General features: G+C 47.7%; 1 protein-coding gene across 2 annotated transcripts in view; it reads left to right on the forward strand.

Moving 5' to 3' along the window:
• Positions 1–10,502: 10,502 nt before the first annotated feature.
• Positions 10,503–25,564, forward strand: part of KIF9 (kinesin family member 9) — a 64,918-nt gene continuing 49,856 nt past the window's right edge. Inside the window, exons 1-3 of one of the 2 annotated variants that reach the window (XM_073632920.1) lie at positions 10,503–10,583; positions 24,227–24,331; positions 24,917–25,082. In XM_073632920.1, coding sequence (XP_073489021.1) covers positions 10,554–10,583; positions 24,227–24,331; positions 24,917–25,082 — 301 coding nt within the window. In that variant the 5' untranslated portion in view covers positions 10,503–10,553. The remainder of the gene's footprint in view (positions 10,584–24,226; positions 24,332–24,916; positions 25,083–25,564) is intronic. The other variant, XM_073632921.1, reaches the window with a different exon arrangement.

Raw genomic sequence — 25,564 nt, forward strand, 5'->3', positions numbered from 1 at the left:
CTTATTTTCTATTCTAATTAATCTATTCTATTCAAATACAAATTTTATTCTATTCGAAATTTGAATTTCAGAAGATGGTTATATCCTTTTTATTTTATTCTTTTCTACTCTATTCTCTCATTTTCTATTCCATATTTTGTTCGAATTTATTCTATTCAAAATCCAATTCCAGAAGAGGGTTATATTCTTTTATTCTATTCAATTCTATTGGTTTTTCTATTCTATTCAAATTGACTCTATTTGAATTTCAGTAGATGGCTATATTCTTTCTATTTTATTCTACTCTATAGTTATATTATATTACTTACATTTCTGTTCTTTCTTCTGTTCTTTTCTTCTTTTTTCTTCTTTCTTCTTTCTTTTCTTCATTTTTTATTCTATTACTTTATTTTCTATTTTCTTTTCTATTCTAATCCATTGTATTATTATATATTATCTTCTATTATTTTATATTCTATTTTACTTGATTCTATCCTATTTTATATTCTGTTTGAATTTTATTCTATTTAAAATCCAATTCCAGAAGAGGATTATATTCTTTCTATCTTATTCTATTTAATTCTATTGGGTTTTCTATTCTATTCATATTGATTCTATTTGAATTTTGGTAGATGGCTATATTCTTTCTATTTTATTCTATTCTATTGTTTTTTGTTTTTTTTTTGTTTTTTCTATTACTTTCACTTCTGTTCTATTTTATTCTATTCTTTTTTTTTTTCTTCTTTTCTATTCTTCTTTTTCTTTCTCTTAATTTTTTTTTATTCTATTGCTTTCTTTTCTATTTTGTTTTCTATTCTAATCCATTTTATTATTTTATACTCTATTTTATTCTATTCAAAATCCAATTCCAGAAGACCGTTATATTCTTTCTATTTTATTCTATTCAGTTCTATTGTTTTATTTATTCTATTTGAATTTTGGTAGATGGCTATATACTTTCTATTTTATTCTATTCTATAGTTTTTTTTTCTATTCTATTACTTTAATTTCTGATCTACTTTATTATATTCTTTTATTCTCTCTTTTATTTTATTTTCTTCTTTTTTTTTCTTCTTTTTTTCTATTTTATTTTCTTATATTCTATTTTCTATTTTATTTTACTTAATTCTAGTCTATTTTATTCTATTCAAATGTGTTTTCAAATTTGAGAATTCAATTCAGAATTTCATTTTCATTATTTCGGATTCCTTTAAATTCGATACATCTGAATTTCCGAATAACAACATTTTCGATTTGGAACAAAACAAACTGCACATGTCTAGTGAGGGGCTTTGAGTGTTTGTATATCTTCATCCTTCTTTTTTGGGACCAGACGTCATTGGAAGATTACATGCCCAGACCAAACTTTTAACAGCAGTCCGTTACCTTGATTATAACTGCTTTGGCAAGGAGCGAGCACAAGTGTGCATTCCTAGTTCCCTTCCTGCAATGTTAGTGTTCTTTTGGAATGGGGCATCGTGCAGGAGAGCTTAAATGTGTATGTATGGCCAAAACGTTTATTCCTTTCATTCATTGATGGACACAGCCTCCTCCTGTTCTCGCCCATAAGTGGCGCTATAAACCCTATTTTTCGAGAATAAGAAGAGGCTGCGTCTGTCAATGAACTCAGAGAAAGGGTTTTTACGGGGAGTAACAAAAACTCCCGCTTTCTCTTTTTTGTTCATTGACAGACACAGCCTCTTATTCTTAACTATAGGGTTTATAGCGCCACCTATGGGTGAAAATAAGAAGAGGCTGTGTCCGTCAATGAACGAAAGAGAATAGGATTTTTTTTTTTTTTGGTACTTACAGTAAAATCCCTTTCTCCAAGTTCATCAAGTACCAAAAAAAAAAAAAAAAAAATCCTATTCTCTTCCGTTCATTGACGGACACAGTCTCTTCTTATTCCCGCCCATAGGTGGCGCCATAAACCCTATGGTCGAGAATAAGAGGCTGTGTCCGTCAATGAACTCAGAGAAAGGGATTTTATGGTGAACACATTTTTGTTTTGGATAAAATAGGGAAGGGTTGTTGTTGTTGTTTGCTGGCTGTGTCCTGATAGCAGAGATTCCCTTCAGTTCTTGTCCTGGTGACACAACAGGAAGTGATAGGATTTTTTATTTTTAAAGTAAGTGGATAGAAGAGCAGGAGATAAGATTTCCCCTCTTTCTTTTCTTGTGATATTTTGTAACATTTTTGGATTTTCTATCATTTCCTGTATTGGTCACCGAAGCAAGTAGAGGGGGTGAATTTCCCCTAAGGGGACACACAGCAATGAAAACCTGACAGGGGGTTTAATCCTTCTTCTCCACTCCATTAAAATAAAAAATTTGCATCGACTTTAAATGATCGTACCACAGCCACTAATTGGTTAATTAAATGTTTTTTTTTTTTTTACATCAATTGAGGACAGGGCTTCATTAAGCAACCAAGGATTATACTGCCACCTAAAGGAGAAAATGACACTAAGCACATAGAAAAAAAAGGAAGGCCTGCCCCCTAGGAGCCATAACTCCTCTAACAAAATCCTACTCTTCTGTACATGCTGTTTCTAAACCCAGCAGATGCCTCTGATCTCCTTGGTTGGTTATCTTTATGTTTTAATTTCTCGTTGGGCTGGTTCACCTGAGTTTTTTTTTTTTAGGTGCGCCCAATGCCCTGTGTTTTAATTACTTGAAGTCCCCTCTGGCTGTTATCTCTTGGACTGCTCCTTACACCTGAGTAGTGTTCTGTAGGAGGGGTTATAGTTCCTAGGGGGCTGGCCTCCAGTATTCTTTTTTTCTTTATGCGCCTAGTGTCCATTTCTCCTGTAGGTGGCAGTATAATCTAGGTTAGTGTCCCTCAATGGACTTTGAGAAAAGGAATTTTATGGTAAGTATAAAAAAAAAATTAATTTTCTGTGGTTTGTGACCTCACAATACAGGTTTGGTGCAGGGGGCATTGACCTCATTGGAATGGGAATACGGAATGGTTGCGGGTGGGAGGCGACCTTATTGGGGCAGGGATACGGATTTAATTCAGTAGGCAGTAACCTCACTGGAGCAGGAATATAGATCTGGTTTGGCGGGCAGTTTGTCTTGCTGGACAGGAATATGGATGGGGTCCTGGGGGGGGCAGCGATCGTGCTGGGGCAGGAACACGGCAACCGGTGACCCCCCCCCCGCTGGGGAGGGGGACACAGATCAGTTGCGGTGGGTGGCGACCTCGCTGGGGCAGGTATATGTATAGGATCCAGCGGGCATTTGCCTTACTGGGACGTGGGGATACGAATCGGGTCAAGCTGGCAGTGGCCCCGCTGAGACACGGGGGGTATGGATGGGGTCTGGTGGGTGGCAGCCCCAAGGTTGGGGCTGAAATGTGGGCGGTGAGCTTGGTGGGGGCGGGGATATAGATCAGGCAGGTGGCGATCTCGCAGGGGAGAGATACGGATTTGGTCTGGCGGATGGCAACCTTGCTGGGGTGAGGATACAGATTGGGTGTGGCGGACTGTGGCCTCGCTAAAGGAGGGGATATGGATTGGATCAGTTGCAGCAAGCTCACTGGGGCAAGAGATACAGATTGGGCGGGGGGTGACCTTGCTGGGGAGGGGATTCGGATCAGGTCCGGTGAGAAGATGGATTGAGTCCATCTCGTGGCGGCCTCGTTTGGGCACAGGGGTACACATCAGGTGCAGTGGGCAGCGACCTCGTTGAGGCGGGGATACGGATTGCTTTCGGTGGGCGGCCACCTCACTGGGTAGGGCATATAGATCGTTTGTGGTGGGTGGCGACCTCACTGGGGAGGGGGATACAGATTGGGTATAGCGGGCGGCGGCCTCGCTAGGATACGAATTGGGTGCAGCGGGCGCCAGCCTCACTGGAATGCAGAGATAAGGAACTGGTGCGGAGGGTGGCAAGCTCGCTGGAGCAGGGGCATGGATTGGTTGCAGGCAGTGACCTCGCTGGGAAGTGGGGATATGGATTGCATCCAGCAGGTGATGATCTTACTAGGATTAGAGATGCACTGATATATCGGTTATCAGCATTGTGCTGATAATGCTGCATCCTATTGGCTTCAATGCAAAATCGCGTCCCATTGACTTCCATGTAAAAACGCCAGCCACATGAATTACATTTTTTTTTTTTGTAAATATTAAAAACTGTCCATTTTGGTTCTCAGCCAAGTGCATCCTGAATTTTCGGTTTTTAATTTTCATTTCAGATTGGATCCAGCAGGTGATGCTCTTACTACGATTAGAGATGCGCTGATATATCGGTTATCAGCATTGTGCTGATATTTCTGCTGCATTGATATTGACTTCAATGCGAAAACACCAGCCACATTAATTACATTAAAAAAAAATATTAAAAACTGTCCATTTCAGTTTTTGGCCAAGCGCATCCTCAATTTTCGGTTTATAATTTTCATTTTGGTGTACCACTCTCTAGGAAAGGGTTTCTCAACTAGGGTTCCTGCAGAGGTTGCTAGGGGTTCCTTCAGCAACAAGCAATTTCTGCCTCTTCAGATAAACTCCCACTGACACCATTGATTTTTTTCGCTATCGTAAGCGGGGATTCTTCCCAAAGACCACAAGTGTAAGGAACATTCTTCCCAAAGACCACCAATGTGTGGAGCATTCTTCTCACTGATCACCAATGTAAGGAACATTCTTCCCAAAGACCACCAATGTGTGGAGCATTCTTCCCACTGATCACCAATGTAAGGAACATTCTTCCCACTGATCACCAATGTAAGGAACATTCTTCCCACTGATCACCAATGTAAGGAACATTCTTCCCACTGATCACCAATGTAAGGGACATTCTTCTCACTGACCACCAATGTAAGGAACATTCTTCCCAATGACCACCAATGTAAGGAGCATTCTTCCCAAAGACCACAAGTGTATGGAACATTCTTCCCAAAGACCACAAGTGTAAGGAACATTCTTCCCAAAGACCACCAATGTAAGGAACATTCTTCCTACTGATCACCAATGTAAGGGACATTCTTCTCACTGATCACCAATGTAAGGAACATTCTTCTCACTGACCCCCAATGTAAGGAACATTCTTCTCACTGACCCCCAATGTAAGGGACATTCTTCCCACTGATCACCAATGTAAGGGACATTCTTCCCACTGATCACCAATGTAAGGGACATTCTTCCCACTGATCACCAATGTAAGGGGCATTCTTCTCACTGATCACCAATGTAAGGGACATTCTTCCCACTGATCACCAATGTAAGGGACATTCTTCCCACTGATCACCAATGTAAGGAGCATTCTTCCCACTGATCACCAATGTAAGGAGCATTCTTCTCACTGACCACCAATGTAAGGAACATTCTTCTCACTGATCACCAATGTAAGGGACATTCTTCCCACTGATCACCAATGTAAGGAACATTCTTCTCACTGATCACCAATGTAAGGAGCATTCTTCTCACTGATCACCAATGTAAGGAACATTCTTCTCACTGATCACCAATGTAAGGGACATTCTTCTCACTGATCACCAATGTAAGGAACATTCTTCTCACTGATCACCAATGTAAGGAACATTCTTCTCACTGATCACCAAATTAATGGCATTAATTACATTAAAAAAATATATTAAAAACTGTCCATTTCAGTTTTTGGCCAAGCGCATCCTCAATTTTCGGTTTATAATTTTCATTTTGGTGTACCACTCTCTAGTCAAGGGTTTCTCAACTAGGGTTCCTGTAGAGGTTGCTAGGGGTTCCTTCAGCAACAAGCAATTTCTGCCTCTTCAGATAAACTCCCACTGACACCATTGATTTTTTTCGCTATCGTAAGCGGGGATTCTTCCCAAAGACCACAAGTGTAAGGAACATTCTTCCCAAAGACCACCAATGTGTGGAGCATTCTTCTCACTGATCACCAATGTAAGGAACATTCTTCCCAAAGACCACCAATGTGTGGAGCATTCTTCCCACTGATCACCAATGTAAGGAACATTCTTCCCACTGATCACCAATGTAAGGAACATTCTTCCCACTGATCACCAATGTAAGGAACATTCTTCCCACTGATCACCAATGTAAGGGACATTCTTCTCACTGACCACCAATGTAAGGAACATTCTTCCCAATGACCACCAATGTAAGGAGCATTCTTCCCAAAGACCACAAGTGTATGGAACATTCTTCCCAAAGACCACAAGTGTAAGGAACATTCTTCCCAAAGACCACCAATGTAAGGAACATTCTTCCCACTGATCACCAATGTAAGGGACATTCTTCTCACTGACCACCAATGTAAGGAACATTCTTCCCAATGACCACCAATGTAAGGAGCATTCTTCCCAAAGACCACAAGTGTATGGAACATTCTTCCCAAAGACCACAAGTGTAAGGAACATTCTTCCCAAAGACCACCAATGTAAGGAACATTCTTCCTACTGATCACCAATGTAAGGAACATTCTTCTCACTGACCCCCAATGTAAGGGACATTCTTCCCACTGATCACCAATGTAAGGGACATTCTTCCCACTGATCACCAATGTAAGGGACATTCTTCCCACTGATCACCAATGTAAGGGGCATTCTTCTCACTGATCACCAATGTAAGGGACATTCTTCCCACTGATCACCAATGTAAGGGACATTCTTCCCACTGATCACCAATGTAAGGAGCATTCTTCCCACTGATCACCAATGTAAGGAGCATTCTTCTCACTGACCACCAATGTAAGGAACATTCTTCTCACTGATCACCAATGTAAGGGACATTCTTCCCACTGATCACCAATGTAAGGAACATTCTTCTCACTGATCACCAATGTAAGGAGCATTCTTCTCACTGATCACCAATGTAAGGAACATTCTTCTCACTGATCACCAATGTAAGGGACATTCTTCTCACTGATCACCAATGTAAGGAACATTCTTCTCACTGATCACCAATGTAAGGAACATTCTTCTCACTGATCACCAAATTAATGGCATTAATTACATTAAAAAAATATATTAAAAACTGTCCATTTCAGTTTTTGGCCAAGCGCATCCTCAATTTTCGGTTTATAATTTTCATTTTGGTGTACCACTCTCTAGTCAAGGGTTTCTCAACTAGGGTTCCTGTAGAGGTTGCTAGGGGTTCCTTCAGCAACAAGCAATTTCTGCCTCTTCAGATAAACTCCAACTGACACCATTGATCTTTTTCGCTATCGTAAGGGGGGATTCTTCCCAAAGACCACAAGTGTAAGGAACATTCTTCCCATAGACCACCAATGTGTGGAGCATTCTTCTCACTGATCACCAATGTAAGGGACATTCTTCTCACTGATAACCAATGTAAGGAACATTCTTCTCACTGATCACCAATGTAAGGAACATTCTTCTCACTGATCACCAATGTAAGGAACATTCTTCCCACTGATCACCAATGTAAGGAACATTCTTCTCACTGATCACCAATGTAAGGAACATTCTTCCTACTGATCACCAATGTAAGGAACATTCTTCTCACTGATCACCAATGTAAGGAACATTCTTCTCACTGATCACCAATGTAAGGAACATTCTTCCCACTGATCACCAATGTAAGGAACATTCTTCTCACTGATCACCAATGTAAGGAACATTCTTCCTACTGATCACCAATGTAAGGAACATTCTTCTCACTGATCACCAATGTAAGGAACATTCTTCCTACTGATCACCAATGTAAGGAGCATTCTTCTCACTGATCACCAATGTAAGGAACATTCTTCTCACTGATCACCAATGTAAGGAACATTCTTCTCACTGATCACCAATGTAAGGGACATTCTTCCCAATGATCACCAATGTAAGGGACATTCTTCTCACTGATCACCAATGTAAGGAACATTCTTCCCACTGATCACCAATGTAAGGAGCATTCTTCCCACCGATCACCAGTGTAAGGAATATTCTTCCCAATGACCACCAATGTAAGGAGCATTCTTCCCAAAGACCACAAGTGTATGGAACATTCTTCCCAAAGACCACAAGTGTAAGGAACATTCTTCCCAAAGACCACCAATGTAAGGAACATTCTTCCTACTGATCACCAATGTAAGGGACATTCTTCTCACTGATCACCAATGTAAGGAACATTCTTCTCACTGATCACCAATGTAAGGAACATTCTTCTCACTGATCACCAATGTAAGGAACATTCTTCTCACTGATCACCAATGTAAGGAACATTCTTCTCACTGATCACCAATGTAAGGAACATTCTTCTCACTGATCACCAATGTAAGGAACATTCTTCTCACTGATCACCAATGTAAGGAACATTCTTCTCACTGATTACCAATGTAAGGAACATTCTTCCCACTGATCACCAATGTAAGGAGGATTCTTCCCAAAGACCATCAGACTAATGTATCATGAGTTGTAGATATCATCATTTTTAGCAGGGGTTCCCTGAGACCAGAAAATAGTTTCAAGGGTTCCTTCGTGTTGAAAAGGTTGAGAAAGGCTGCTCTAGGATGTGGAGATACGGATCATCGGGCTTGGCCAACGGCGATCTCGGTGAGGTGGTAATATGGATCAGGACTGATGGGAGGCGACCTCACCTGTGCACTCTACAGGGAATCTGTCAAGATATTACCTGATACATAAGAGGCAATCCAGTGCTAAAGCCGCCTTTGAGGGGAGGAGCTAGTTACACGGTCAGCGCAGCATTGTGCGAAATGCTTCAAACAAAGGAGCTCCGCCCTGGAATTGGCATTGCTTCTGCTAGTTGGGGCTGTCCAGACAGGTTCTCTTTGAAGTCCTCCATAAAGGGACACTCCAGCCCAAACTTTTTTTAAGAAGATGGAGTTGGTTTAGAAGCTCTTGTGTGGTATTTATTTATTTATTTTTTCCACAGAGGTTCTAGCTCTTCACCCAAAACTGAATTAAACATTTTTGGACCGGAGACCTACTTTAAGAAAAAAAAAAGTGCTCCTGTGTTCACTGAAAAATGTTTAAAGCAGAACTCTCCCCCAAAGCACTATCTCTAGTTGCATCTGCTGAGATCGAAGCCCCATGTGTAATATGAAGGAGAGTGATAAATACACCGCAGGGGATTGAACCCCTGTGTGATTCACCCAACAAAAAGAAAACGTTTTGAGCTACGCTCCACTTGAAGTGTTACTAAACCCACAATAAGGGTTTAAACTACAGTGGAACCTTGGATTACGAGCATAATCCGTTCCAGGAGAATGCTTGTAATCCAAAGCACTCGCATATCAAAGCGAGTTTCCCCCATAGAAGTCAATGGAAACGAAGATAATTTGACTTCTATTGCATACAATACCGCATGTGGCCAGAGGTGGGGGGGAGGGGGGCACGGGAGAGCCTCGGAAATACTCGGGGACAGCTCGGCTGAACGCGGAAACACTTGGGAACTGTGTATTTCCGAGTATTTGCGAATGGCTCCGAAAAGTTCCGAGTGTCACCGGCTCCCCGCACCTCTGCTCGTTTTGTGAGACAACACTCGCAAACCCAGTCAGAATTTTTTTTTTAAAAAGTTGCTCGTCTTTCAAAACGCTCGTTAACCGCATTACTGGCACTCAGTGGAATGAGAGGTGAGCACTGACACTCAGTGGAAGTAGGGGGAGCAATGGCACTACGTGGGGGAAGAGGGGGAGTACTGACACTCAGTGGAAGTAGGGGGAGCAATGGCACTACGTGGGGGAAGAGGGGGAGCATTGGCACTCAGTGGAAGGAGGGGGGATCAATGGCACTCACTGGGGACAGAGGGGGGGGGGGGCACTGGCACTCAATGGAAGGAAGGGGAGCACTGGCACTTAGTGGAAGGAGGAGGGGGAGCACTGGCACTCAGTGGGGGGGGGGGCAGAGGGGGAGCACTGGCAGGGTGGGTGGGCACGGGAGGATTTGAAGTTTCCTCTTCTCTATTATAGAATTGAAGTCTGAGAGGAGAACGCAGAGTCTCTGGAAGTCGGTGCCCCTCCCTCTCAGCCTCGGTTCACACTGGTTGCGATACCAGACGTTGCATGGGATTTGCACCGTATTGCTGTGTGCAGATCACATGCGATGTCTGTGGGATGTGATTCCAGCCGTACAAACTGTATTTCTGAATTCGCATCGCACCAGACTCGTGCAGGACCCCTTTTTTTTTTTTGGTCTGCACCAGAATTGGATGGCATGGGTCTAACTTTACTGTTTTCTTTTTTTTTTTTTATTAAAAAAAAGTGTATTTTTTCCTCCAAAAAAATTGCGTTTGTAAGACCGCTGCGCAAGTACGGTGTGACATAAAAATATTGCAACAATCTCAATTTAATTCTCTGGGGTCTCTGTTAAAATAATATATACACTATATATATATATAGATATATATATATATATCTATATATATATATAGATATATATATATATAATGTTTGTTTTCTAGCAGATAATAGTGATTAGGATTATTAGGAAGAGGCTCGGTCGGTCAGTTGGTGATTTCGATGGGGATTGGTCGCTCTTCTTGTCTGTTCTCCTCTCCGGGCTGTCAGGTGGGCGGGGTGGAATGCAGAGTGAAGGGGAGGGGAAAGGCTGACAGTGTCTCCGCCCTCTCCCAGCCCCCATCACCATGGTGACCACACAGTATGTATACTGAGCGAGGCCTGAGAGAGGAGGTGAGACTGATGGGATCTTATAGGATATTGGGGAGGCCACATAGAGGATATAAGGGGGACCTTTGAGGATATTGGGGGTCTTAGAAGATGGATGGGGGCCCTGAAGTCACCGCCAGGGAATGTAACATCTTCATTTTCTGTATTTTCTCCAAATATTTCATATAGATGTTAACAGGATATGGGGGGGGCAGGAGAATGAGGGGGGCTTAGAGGACATGAGGGGGGCTCAGGAGAATGAGAGGGGGCTTAGAGGACATGAGGGGGGCCCAGGAGAATGAGGGGGGGCTTAGAGGACATGAGGGGGGCTCAGGAGAATGAGGGGGGGCTTAGAGGACATGAGGGGGGCTTAGAGGACATGAGGGGGGCTGAGGAGAATGAGGGGGCTCAGGAGAATGAGGGGGGCTCAGGAGAATGAGGGGGGCCCAGGAGAATGAGGGGGGCTTAGAGGACATGAGGGGGGCTCAGGAGAATGAGGGGGGGCTTAGAGGACATGAGGGGGGCTCAGGAGAATGAGGGGGGGCTTAGAGGACATGAGGGGGGCTCAGGAGAATGAGGGGGCTCAGGAGAATGAGGGGGGCTCAGGAGAATGAGGGGGGCTCAGGAGAATGAGGGGGGGCTTAGAGGACATGAGGGGGGCTCAGGAGAATGAGGGGGGCCCAGGAGAATGAGGGGGGCTTAGAGGACATGAGGGGGGCTTAGAGGACATGAGGGGGGCTGAGGAGAATGAGGGGGCTCAGGAGAATGAGGGGGGCTCAGGAGAATGAGGGGGGCCCAGGAGAATGAGGGGGGCTTAGAGGACATGAGGGGGGCCCAGGAGAATGAGGGGGGCCCAGGAGAATGAGGGGGGCCCAGGAGAATGAGGGGGGGCTCAGGAGAATGAGGGGGGTTTAGAGGACATGAGGGGGGCTCAGGAGAATGAGGGGGGCCCAGGAGAATGAGGGGGGCTTAGAGGACATGAGGGGGGCTCAGGAGAATGAGGGGGGCCCAGGAGAATGAGGGCGCCCTGGAGGATGTGAGGAGAACTATACAGTATATTGTATACATGTCTCTATATTCCTAAAGTCACAGATTACAAAAAAAATCTGACAGGGGCTCTAATCCTTCCCCGAGACACCATTGGAGAGGACCTGTCCTGACACTGGGGGGGATGATACTCAATAAGGACACAGAAAAATCCAGCAGAGGCTCTAACCCATCCTTGTGACCCCATTGGAAAGTTACTGACCTGACACGGGGGGGATTCCGCTGAATAAGAACATAGAAAAAATCCATTAGAGGCTCTAACCCTCCCCTGTGACCCCCTGTTTTGAAATTTGAGAAAAAGGACACAGATAAACCTGGCAGAGGCTCTCCCCCATCGCTTTGACCCCAGTATCGAGTTCTGTCCTGACAATGGGGGAATTCCATCTAATAAGGACAGAGAAGAACCTGGCAGAGGCTCTAACCCTTCCCTGTGACATCAGGGTCCTTGTCCTGACACTGGGGAATTCCTAAGGACACAGATGACAATAAACATCAAGCAGTGGCTCTAACCCTTCCCTGTGACCCTTATGGAGAGGTTGTGTTATGACATGAGGGAATTCCACCCAATAATGGGGCAGAAATAACTGGAAGAGGCTCTAACACTTTCCTGTGACCCCATTGGAGAGTTCTGTCCTGACACTGGGTGAATTCCAACCAATTAGGGCACAAAAATACCTTTCAGAGGCTCTAACCCTCCCCTGTGTTCCCAGTGGACAGATCTGTCCTGACACTGGGGGAAATTCCATCGAATAAGGACATAGAAAAATCTGGCAGAGGCTCTGACCCTTCCTATGACCTCGGTGGGGAGTTTTCTCCTAACACTGGGGAATGTCATCCAATAAGGCACAGAAAAACCTTTCAGAGGCTCTAACCCTCCCCTGTGACCTCGGTGGGGAGTCCCTGTCCTGACACTGGGGGATTTTCAGCCAAAAAGCACACAGAAAAATCTGGCAGAAGCTCTAACCCTTCCCTGGGACCTCAGTTCTCTTGTGACTATGGGGACATTCCACCCAATAAGAACACAAAAACACCATGCAGAGACTCTAACCCTCCCCTGTGACACTGGGGGAATTTCATCCAATAAGGGCACAGGAAAAGCCAGCAGAGGCTCTAACCCTTCCCTGTGCTATGTAGGAATGTAGCCACCCTGTCCTGGTTTCATTCTATGTAGGAACGTAGCCACCCCGTCTTGGTCCCACTGTATGTAGGTAGCCACCCTGTCTTGGTCCCATTGTATGTAGGAACGTAGCCACCCTGTCTTGGTCCCATTGTATGTAGGAACGTAGCCACCCTGTCCAGGTCCCATTGTATGTAGGAACGTAGCCACCCTGTCCAGGTCCCATTGTATGTAGGAACGTAGCCACCCTGTCTTGGTCCCATTGTATGTAGGAACGTAGCCACCCTGTCTTGGTCCCATTGTATGTAGGAACGTAGCCACCCTGTCCAGGTCCCATTGTATGTAGGAACGTAGCCACCCTGTCTTGGTCCCATTGTATGTAGGAACGTAGCCACCCTGTCCTGGTCCCATTGTATGTAGGAACGTAGCCACCCTGTCTTGGTCCCATTGTATGTAGGAACGTAGCCACCCTGTCCAGGTCCAATTGTATGTAGGAACGTAGCCACCCTGTCTTGGTCCCATTGTATGTAGGAACGTAGCCACCCTGTCTTGGTCCCATTGTATGTAGGAACGTAGCCACCCTGTCCAGGTCCCATTGTATGTAGGAACGTAGCCACCCTGTCTTGGTCCCATTGTATGTAGGAACGTAGCCACCCTGTCCAGGTCCCATTGTATGTAGGAACGTAGCCACCCTGTCTTGGTCCCATTGTATGTAGGAACGTAGCCACCCTGTCTTGGTCCCATTGTATGTAGGAACGTAGCCACCCTGTCTTGGTCCCATTGTATGTAGGAACGTAGCCACCCTGTCCAGGTCCCATTGTACGTAGGAACGTAGCCACCCTGTCTTGGTCCCATTGTATGTAGGAATGTAGCCACCCTGTTTTGGTCCCATTGTATGTAGGAACGTAGCCACCCTGTCCTGGTTTCATTCTATGTAGGAACGTAGCCACCCCGTCTTGGTCCCACTGTATGTAGGAACGTAGCCACCCTGTCCTGGTCCCATTGTATGTAAGAACGTAGCCACCCTGTCCAGGTCCCATTGTATATAGGAACGTAGCCACCCTGTCCAGGTCCCATTGTATGTAGGAACGTAGCCACCCTGTCCAGGTCCCATTGTATGTAGGAACGTAGCCACCCTGTCTTGGTCCCATTGTATGTAGGAACGTAGCCACCCTGTCCAGGTCCCATTGTATGTAGGAACGTAGCCACCCTGTCTTGGTCCCATTGTATGTAGGAACGTAGCCACCCTGTCCTGGTCCCATTGTATGTAGGAACGTAGCCACCCTGTCTTGGTCCCATTGTATGTAGGAACGTAGCCACCCTGTCCAGGTCCAATTGTATGTAGGAACGTAGCCACCCTGTCTTGGTCCCATTGTATGTAGGAACGTAGCCACCCTGTTTTGGTCCCATTGTATGTAGGAACGTAGCCACCCTGTCCTGGTCCCATTGTATGTAGGAACGTAGCCACCCTGTCTTGGTCCCATTGTATGTAGGAACGTAGCCACCCTGTCTTGGTCCCATTGTATGTAGGAACGTAGCCACCCTCTCTTGGTCCCATTGTATGTAGGAACGTAGACACCCTGTCTTGGTTTCATTGTATGAAGGAACGTAGCCACCCTGTCCTGGTCCCATTGTATGTAAGAACGTAGCCACCCTGTCCTGGTCCCATTGTATGTAGGAACGTAGCCACCCTGTCTTGGTCCCTTTGTATGTAGGAACGTAGCCACCCTGTCCTGGTCCCATTGTATATAGGAACGTAGCCACCCTGTCTTGGTCCCATTGTATGTAGGAACGTAGCCACCCTGTCCTGGTCCCATTGTATGTAGGAACGTAGCCACCCTGCCTTGGTTTCATTGTATGAAGGAACGTAGCCACCCTGTCCTGGTCCCATTGTATGTAGGAACGTAGCCACCCTGCCTTGGTTTCATTGTATGAAGGAACGTAGCCACCCTCTCTTGGTCCCATTGTATGTAGGAACGTAGCCACCCTGCCTTGGTTTCATTGTATGAAGGAACGTAGCCACCCTGTCCTGGTCCCATTGTATGTAGGAACGTAGCCACCCTGCCTTGGTTTCATTGTATGAAGGAACGTAGCCACCCTCTCTTGGTCCCATTGTATGTAGGAACGTAGCCACTCTGTCTTGGTTTCATTGTATGTAGGAGCGTAGCCACCCTATCCTGGTCCCATTGTATGTAGGAACGTAGCCACCCTGTCTTGGTTTCATTGTATGTAGGAACGTAGTCACCCTGTCCTGGTCCCATTGTATGTAGGAACGTAGCCACCCTGTCTTGGTTTCATTGTATGTAGGAACGTAGCCATCCTGTCCTGGTCCCATTGTATGTAAGAACGTAACCATCCTGTCTTGGTCCCATTGTATGTAGAAGGGTAGCCACCCTGTCTTGGTCCTATTATATATAGGAACATAGTCACTCTGTCTTGGTCCCATTGTATGTAGGAACGTAGCCACCCTGTCTTGGTTTCATTGTATGTAGGAACGTAGTCACCCAGTCCTGGTCCCATTGTATGTAGGAACGTAGTCACCCTGTCTTGGTCCCATTGTATGTAAGAACGTAGCCACCCTGTCTTGGTCCCATTGTATGTAGGAACGTAGCCACCCTGTCTTGGTCCTATTATATGTAGGAACATAGTCACTCTGTCTTGGTCCCATTGTATGTAGGAACATAGCCACCCTGCCTTGGTTTCATTGCATGAAGGAACGTAGCCACCCTGTCCTGGTTTTATTGTATGTAGGAACGTAGTCACCCTGCCTTGGTTTCATTGTATGTAGGAACGTAGCCACCCTGCCTTGATTTCATTGTATGAAGGAACGTAGCCACCCTGTCCTGGTTTGATTGTATGTAGGAACGTAGCCACCCTGTCTTGGTCCCATTGTATGTAGGAATGTAGCCACCCCGTCCTGGTCCCATTGTATGTAGGAACGTAGCCACCCTGTCCTGGTCCCATTGTATGTAAGAACGTAACCACCCTGTCTTGGTCCCATTGTATGTAGGAGCGTAGCCACCCTGTCTTGGTCCCATTGTATGTAGGAACGTAGCCACCCTGTCTTGCTCCTATTATATATAGGAACATAGTCACTCTGTCTTGGTCCCATTGTATGTAGGAACGTAGCCACCCTGCCTTGGTTTCATTGTATGAAGGAACGTAGCCACCCTGTCCTGGTCCCATTGTATGTAGGAACGTAGCCACCCTGTCTTGGTTTCATTGTATGTAGGAACGTAGTCACCCTGTCCTGGTCCCATTGTATGTAGGAACGTAGCCACCCTGTCTTGGTCCCATTGTATGTAGGAACGTAGCCACCCTGTCTTGGTTTCATTGTATGTAGGGACGTAGCCACCCTGTCCTGGTCCCATTGTATGTAGGAACGTAGCCACCCTGTCCTGGTCCCATTGTATGTAAGAATGTAACCACCCTGTCTTGGTCCCATTGTATGTAGGAGCGTAGCCACCCTGTCTTGGTCCCATTGTATGTAAGAACGTAGCCACCCTGTCTTGGTCCCATTGTATGTAGGAGCTTAGCCACCCTGTCTTGGTCCCATTGTATGTAGGAACGTAGCCACCCTGTCTTGGTCCTATTATATGTAGGAACATAGTCACTCTGTCTTGGTCCCATTGTATGTAGGAACATAGCCACCCTGCCTTGGTTTCATTGTATGAAGGAACGTAGCCACCCTGTCCTGGTTTCATTGTATGTAGTAACGTAGTCACCCTGTCCTGGTCCCATTGTATGTAGGAATGTAGCCACCCTGTCTTGGTCCCATTGTATGTAGGAACGTAGCCACCCTGTCTTGGTCCCATTGTATGTAAGAACGTAGCCACCCTGTCTTGGTCCCATTGTATGTAGGAACGTAGCCACCCTGTCTTGGTTTCATTGTATGTAGGAACGTAGCTACCCTGTCCTGGTCCCATTGTATGTAGGAACGTAGCCACCCTGTCTTGGTCCCATTGTATGTAGGAACGTAGCCACCCTGTCCTGGTCCTATTGTATGTAGGAACGTAGCCACCCTGTCTTGGTCCTATTATATGTAGGAACATAGTCACTCTGTCTTGGTCCCATTGTATGTAGGAACGTAGCCACCCTGTCTTGGTCCTTTTGTATGTAGGAATGTAGCCACTTGGTCTTGGTTTCATTGTATGTAGGAATGTAGCCACCCTGTCCTAGTCACATTGTATGTAGGAACGTAGCCACACTGTCCTGGTCCCATTGTATGTAGGAACGTAGCCACCCTGTCCTAGTCCCATTGTATGTAGGAACGTAGCCACCCTGTCCTGGTCCCATTGTAGGTAGGAACGTAGCCATCCTGTCCTGGTCCCATTGTATGTAGGAACGTAGCCACCCTGTCCTGGTCCCATTGTATGTAGGAACGTAGCCACCCTGTCTTGGTCCCATTGTATGTAGGAACGTAGCCACCCTGTCCTGGTCCTATTGTATGTAGGAACGTAGCCACCCTGTCCTGGTCCCATTGTATGTAGGAACGCAGCCACCCTGTCTTGGTCCCATTGTATGTAGGAACGTAGCCACCCTATCCTGGTCCCATTGTATGTAGGAACGTAGCCACCCTGTTCTGGTCCCATTGTATGTAGGAGCGTAGCCACCCTGTCCTGGTCCCATTGTATGTAGAAATGTAGCCTTTATCAACCAGGGTTCCTGTGGGGCTCCATGAGCATTGAAAAAATGTCTCCCAGATAAGTTACTGCTTCACCAATTATCTTTTTATCTGTAAGAGGGCATTCTTCCCACTGACAACCAATGTAGAAGACATCCCCCCCACTGACAACCAATGTGGTCACTGGAGACACGGGGTGCTCTGGGTTCACTGGAGACACGGGGTGCTCTGGGGTCACTGTAGACACGGGATGCTCTGGGATCACTGGAGACACGGGATGCTCTGGGATCACTGGAGACACGGGATGCTCTGGGATCACTGGAGACACGGGATGCTCTGGGATCACTGGAGACATGGGATGCTCTGGGGTCACTGGAGACACGGGATGCTCTGGGGTCACTGGAGACATGGGATGCTCTGGGGTCACTGGAGACACGGGATGCTCTGGGGTCACTGGAGACATGGGATGCTCTGGGGTCACTGGAGACACGGGATGCTCTGGGGTCACTGGAGACACGGGATGCTCTGGGATCACTGGAGACATGGGATGCTCTGAGGTCACTGGAGACACGGGATACTCTGAGGTCACTGGAGACACGGGATACTCTGAGGTCACTGGAGACACGGGATGCTCTGGGGTCACTGGAGACCCGGGATGCTCTGGGGTCACTGGAGACACGGGATGCTCTGGGATCACTGGAGACACGGGATGCTCTGAGGTCACTGGAGACATGGGATGCTCTGGGGTCACTGGAGACACGGGATGCTCTGGGGTCACTGGAGACACGGGATGCTCTGGGGTCACTGGAGACACGGGATGCTCTGGGATCACTGGAGACATGAGATGCACTGAGGTCACTGGAGACACAGGGTACTCTGAGGTCACTGGAGACACGGGATGCTCTGGGGTCACTGGAGACATGGGATACTCTGGAGTCACTGGAGACACGGGATGTACTGAGGTCACTGGAGACACGGGTTGTTCTGGGGTCACTGGAGACACGGGATGCTCTGGGGTCACTGGAGACACGGGATGCTCTGGGGTCACTGGAGACACAGGATGCTCTGGGGTCACTGGAGACACGGGATGCTCTGGGATCCCTGGAGACACGGGATGCTCTGGGATCCCTGGAGACACGGGATGCTCTGGGGTCACTGGAGACCCGGGATGCTCTGGGGTCACTGGAGACCCGGGATGCTCTGGGGTCACTGGAGACCCAGGATGCTCTGGGGTCACTGGAGACACGGGATGCTCTGGGATCACTGGAGACACGGGATGCTCTGAGGTCACTGGAGACACGGGATGCTCTGAGGTCACTGGAGACATGGGATGCTCTGGGGTCACTGGAGACACGGGATGCTCTGGGGTCACTGGAGACACGGGATGCTCTGGGGTCACTGGAGACACGGGATGCTCTGGGATCACTGGAGACATGGGATGCACTGAGGTCACTGGAGACACAGGGTACTCTGAGGTCACTGGAGACACGGGATGCTCTGGGGTCACTGGAGACATGGGATGCTCTGGAGTCACTGGAGACACGGGATGTACTGAGGTCACTGGAGACACGGGATGTTCTGGGGTCACTGGAGACACGGGATGCTCTGGGGTCACTGGAGACACGGGATGCTCTGGGGTCACTGGAGACACAGGATGCTCTGGGGTCACTGGAGACACGGGATGCTCTGGGATCCCTGGAGACACGGGATGCTCTGGGGTCACTGGAGACATGGGATGCTCTGGGGTCACTGGAGACATGGGATGCTCTGGGGTCACTGGAGACATGGGATGCACTGGGGTCACTGAAGACACGGGATGCTCTGGGGTCACTGGAGACACGGGATGCTCTGGGGTCACTGGAGACACAGGATGCTCTGTGGTCACTGGAGACATGGGATGTACTGAGGTCACCAGAGATAAAGAATCCTTTGGGTTCACTGGAGACACAGGATGCACTGGGGTCACTGGAGACACGGGATGCTCTGGGGTCGCTGGAGACACGGGATGCTCTGGGGTCACTGGAGACACGGGATGCTCTGAGGTCACTGGAGACAGGGGATGCTCTGAGGTCACTGGAGACATTGGATGCTCTGGGGTCACTGGAGACACGGGATGCTCTGAGGTCACTGGAGACATTGGATGCTCTGGGGTCACTGGAGACATGGGATGCTCTGGTGTCACTGGAGACACGGGATGCTCTGGGGTCACTGGAGACACGGGATGCTCTGAGGTCACTGGAGACATTGGATGCTCTGAGGTCACTGGAGACATTGGATGCTCTGGGGTCACTGGAGACATGGGATGCTCTGGTGTCACTGGAGACACGGGATGCTCTGGGGTCACTGGAGACACCGGATGCTCTGGGGTCACTGGAGACACGGGATGCTCTGAGGTCTCTGGAGACATGGGATGCTTTAGGATTTTATTGCCCCCCTAACCCCACATGTGAACAAGCCCTAAGGGAGCAGGAAGGCAGAAGATGCTGTTATCACCAGGAAGTAATAACACTTGGTGAGAGATTAAAGTAACAGGAAGGTGCTGGAGACATGGGACAATGTGCGTGGAGACATGGGACAATGAGCGTGGAGACATGGGACAATGAGCGTGGAGACATAGGACAATGAATGTGGAGACATGGGACAATGAGCGTGGAGACATGGGACAATGAGCGTGGAGACATAGGACAATGAGCGTGGAGACATGGGACAATGAGCGTGGAGACATGTAACAATCAGTGTGGAGACATGGGACAATGAATGTGGAGACATGGGACAATGAGCGTGGAGACATGGGACAATCAGTGTGGAGACATAGGACAATGAGCGTGGAGACATAGGACAATGAATGTGGAGACATGGGACAATGAGTGTGGAGACATGGGACAATGAATGTGGAGACATGGGACAATGAATGTGGAGACATGGGACAATCAGTGTGGAGACATGGGACAATGAGGGTGGAGACATGGGACAATGAATGTGGAGAAATGGGACAATGAGGGTGGAGACATGGGACAATGAATGTGGAGACATGGGACAATCAGTGTGGAGACATGGGACAATGAGGGTGGAGACATGGGACAATGAGGGTGGAGACATGGGACAATGAGTGTGGAGACATAGGACAATGAGCGTGGAGACATGGGACAATGAGCGTGGAGACATGGGACAATGAGCGTGGAGACATGGGACAATGAGCGTGGAGACATGGGACAATGAGCGTGGAGACATGGGACAATGAGCGTAGAGACATGGGACAATGAGGATGGAGACATGGGACAATGAGCGTGGAGACATGGGACAATGAGCGTGGAGACATGGAACAATGAGCGTGGAGACACGGGACCATGAGCGTGGAGACACGGGACAATGAGCGTGGAGACACGGGACAATGAGGGTGGAGACATGGGACAATGAGCGTGGAGGCATGGGACAATGAGCGTGGAGGCATGGGACAATGAGCGTGGAGACATGGGACAATGAGGGTGGAGACATGGGACAATGAGCGTGGAGACATGGGACAATGAGTGTGGGGACATAGGACAATGAGTGTGGAGACATGGGACAATGAGCGTAGAGACATGGGATAATCAGTGTGGAGACATGGGACAATGAGTGTGGAGACTCATGGGACAATGAGTGTGGAGACATGGGACAATAAATGTGGAGACATGGGACAATGAGCGTGGAGACATGGGACAATGAGCGTGGAGACATGGGACAATGAGCGTGGAGACATGGGACAATGAGCGTGGAGACATGGGACAATGAGTGTGGAGACAGTGGACAATGAGGGTGGAGACATGGGACAATGAGCGTAGAGACATGGGATAATCAGTGTGGAGACATGGGACAATGAGTGTGGAGACATGGGACAATAAATGTGGAGACATGAGACAATGAGCGTGGAGACATGGGACAATGAGCGTGGAGACATGGGACAATGAGTGTGGAGACATGGGACAATGAGGGTGGAGACATGGGACAATGAGCGTGGAGACATGGGACAATGAGCGTGGAGACATGGGACAATGAGCGTGGAGACATGGGACAATCAGTGTGGAGACATGGGACAATCAATGTGGAGATATGGGACAATGAGCGTGGAGACATGGGACAATCAGTGTGGAGACATAGGACAATGAGCGTGGAGACATAGGACAATGAATGTGGAGACATGGGACAATGAATGTGGAGACATGGGACAATGAATGTGGAGACATGGGACAATGAGGGTGGAGACATGGGACAATGAGGGTGGAGACATGGGACAATGAATGTGGAGACATGGGACAATCAGTGTGGAGACATGGGACAATGAGGGTGGAGACATGGGACAATGAGGGTGGAGACATGGGACAATGAGCGTGGAGACATGGGACAATGAGCGTGGAGACATGGGACAATCAGTGTGGAGACATGGGACAATCAGTGTGGAGACATGGGTCAATGAATGTGGAGATATGGGACAATGAGCGTGGAGACATGGGACAATCAGTGTGGAGACATGGGACAATGAATCTGGAGACATGGGACAATGAATCTGGAGACATGGGACAATGAATGTGGAGACATGGGACAATGAGGGTGGAGACATGGGACAATGAATGTGGAGACATGGGACAATCAGTGTGGAGACATGGGACAATGAGGGTGGAGACATGGGACAATGAGGGTGGAGACATGGGACAATGAGCGTGGAGACATGGGACAATGAGCGTGGAGACATGGGACAATGAGTGTGGAGACACGGGACAATGAGCGTGGAGACACGGGACAATGAGCGCGGAGACACGGGACAAAGAGGGTGGAGACATGGGACAATGAGCGTGGAGACATGGGACAATGAGCGTGGAGACATGGGACAATCAGTGTGGAGACATGGGACAATGAATGTGGAGATATGGGACAATGAGCGTGGAGACATGGGACAATCAGTGTGGAGACATAGGACAATGAGCGTGGAGACATAGGACAATGAATGTGGAGACATGGGACAATGAGTGTGGAGACATGGGACAATGAATGTGGAGACATGGGACAATGAATGTTGAGACATGGGACAATGAGGGTGGAGACATGGGACAATGAGCGTGGAGACATGGGACAATGAGCGTGGAGACATGGGACAATGAGCGTGGAGACACGGGACAATGAGCGTGGAGACACGGGACAATGAGCGTGGAGACACGGGACAATGAGGGTGGAGACATGGGACAATGAGCGTGGAGACATGGGACAATGAGCATGGAGACATGGGACAATGAGCGTGGAGACATGGGACAATGAGCGTGGAGACATGGGACAATGAGCGTGGAGACACGGGACAATGAGCGTGGAGACACGGGACAATGAGGGTGGAGACATGGGACAATGAGCGTGGAGACATGGGACAATGAGCATGGAGACATGGGACAATGAGCGTGGAGACACGGGACAATGAGGGTGGAGACATGGGACAATGAGCGTGGAGACATGGGACAATGAGCGTAGAGACACGGGACAATGAGGGTGGAGACACGAGACAATGAGTGTGGAGACATGGGACAATGAGCGTGGAGACACGGGACAATGAGTGTGGAGACATAGGACAATGAGTGTGGAGACATGGGACAATGAGTGTGGAGACATGGGACAATGAGTGTGGAGACTCATGGGACAATGAGCTTGAAAACATGGGACAATGAGTGTGGAGACATGGGACAATGAGCGTGGAGACATGGGACAATGAGTGTGGAGACATGGGACAATGAGTGTGGAGACATAGGACAATGAGCGTGGAGACATGGGACAATGAGCGTGGAGACATAGGACAATGAGCGTGGAGACATGGGACAATGAGCGTGGAGACATGGGACAATGAGCGTGGAGACATGGGACAATGAGCGTGGAGACATGGGACAATGAGTCTGGAGACATGGGACAATGAGTCTGGAGACATGGGACAATGAGTGTGGAGACATAGGACAATGAGCGTGGAGACAAGGGACAATGAGTGTGGAGACATAGGACAATGAGCGTGGAGACATGGGACAATGAGTGTGGAGACACGGGACAATGAGCATGGAGACATTGAACAATGAGCGTGGAGACATGGGACAATGAGCGTGGAGACACGGGACAATGAGCGTGGAGACACGGGACAATGAGCGTGGAGACACGGGACAATGAGCATGGAGACACGGGACAATGAGGGTGGAGACATGGGACAATGAGTGTGGAGACATGGGACAATGAGCGTGGAGACATGGGACAATGAATGTGGAGACATGGGACAATGAGGGTGGAGACATGGGACAATGAGGGTGGAGACATGGGACAATGAGCGTGGAGACATGGGACAATGAGCGTGGAGACACAGGACAATGAGCGTGGAGACACGGGACAATGAGCGTGGAGACATGGGACAATGAGCGTGGAGACACGGGACAATGAGGGTGGAGACACGGGACAATGAGCGTGGAGACATGGGACAATGAGCGTGGAGACATGGGACAATGAGCGTGGAGACATGGGACAATGAGCGTGGAGACAAGGGACAATGAGGGAGGAGACATGGAACAATGAGCGTGGAGACATGGGACATGTTGGTCAAATGTCACACAACACACCAGCCAGCCCCTGGACTAGGACTAGCTGCAGGGCCCAGAAGCCCAGCTACGTGCAGAGGAGAAGACCCCATGATGGAACGGGATATGGGTGGGTTTAACCTCCTGTTCTATAATTACAGAATTACAGAATTCCATCCCCATAGGAGAAGAGTTGTTGTCAGATCACCGGGTTCTGGAGCCATTCTGGACATGGGGAAATTATTTTATGTATTTATTTATATCGGTGATTCTCCATGGGATATTTTAGCTGACTGTTTTGTCTTTTCAGAAGGTGACGATGAGTTCGGGGATTAGTGATGTTCAGGTGTTTGTCCGGGTGCGACCCACCCCTAACTTCGCACAAGACATCATCGCACTTGGGGAAGACAACAAGGTGAGGCCGATTCTCATTCTCCACCAGCACAGTTCTCTAAACATAGAAACACACAGAGGGCTGCTGTTAGAAAGCATGGGGCCACAGGTAGGTGTATGGGCCCCGAAAACGGCCCCAGACACAAGAAAAAAACACTCCTTCGGGTGGGCCGAGTACATGAATAGCCCCAATTCTGTTTTTTTTTTACATTCATTTTGTAAAATTTGAATTTGAATTTTTTAAAATTTTTTAACAGCCCTTGTACTGGGGGGAGGGTTTTGTCGAAATAGGAGGAGTCTAAACCAATCCCCGACGTCTCGCTTTTGAGAAATACGTCCCCAATGCCTTAGCTGCGCTGCTGGATGAATGAACAGGAAGCGCTCTGTATGAAGGCTCCCTGATCATTCTCAAACTGAAGCATAGTAAACACAGAAGTCCGAAGAGATGATTTCTTTCATTTCCTGGATCAATCTATCCGATAATAGTCCTTGCCGTGACTGTGGATATCACAAGTTTTAATCAAAAGCATCAAACTATTACGAAATGTGTAATTTCATCTTCTGAATATCGTAATTAATAACTTTAAATCGGTATATTGTTATTCAGAGCATCGAGGTCCACCTGAAGAAGGATGAAAAGCTGGGCGTGGTCAACAACAAGCGATATGATTGGTCGTTTAAAGTGGACGGGATCCTGCACAGTGCCTCTCAGGAGGTCGTATACGATACTGTGGCAAAGTCAGTTGTGTCCAAAGCATTGCAGGGTTATAACGGTGAGTTATGGGGCCTCCAAACTTTCCAAAGGGCCAGTTTAATGTCTTTCAGATTTTAAGGGGGCCGGACCTGAGCCAGTGGGGGTAGAAATCTTGGCATCAGTGGGAGTAAACCATGCAAACAGTTCTTCCCCCTAATAGATGTAAACACATACAAGAGGGATGAACTGTGCCCCATCATTGGTATTAGTAGGTGGAATAGTGTCCCATTGTTGGTGTTAGTGGCAGTAATAGTGCCCCATCATTGGTGTCAAATGAAGGAGTAGTGCCCCATCCTTGGCATCAATGGGAGAAATCGTGCCCCATTGTTGGTGTCAATAGGAGGAATGGTGCTTTGTATCAGTGGGAGGAAAAGTGCCCCAAGAGTCAGATAAAGGCAAGCAAAGGACCATATCCGGCCCCCGGGCCGCAGTTTGGAGACCCCTGTTATAGAGCATCAACAGCAGCACAATTAATGAAGTGTAGACCCCGTGACTATTGTG

The sequence above is a fragment of the Aquarana catesbeiana genome, linkage group LG05 (genome assembly GCF_042186555.1).
Source record: "Aquarana catesbeiana isolate 2022-GZ linkage group LG05, ASM4218655v1, whole genome shotgun sequence".
In the NCBI taxonomy this organism is placed as follows: Eukaryota; Metazoa; Chordata; class Amphibia; order Anura; family Ranidae; genus Aquarana; species Aquarana catesbeiana.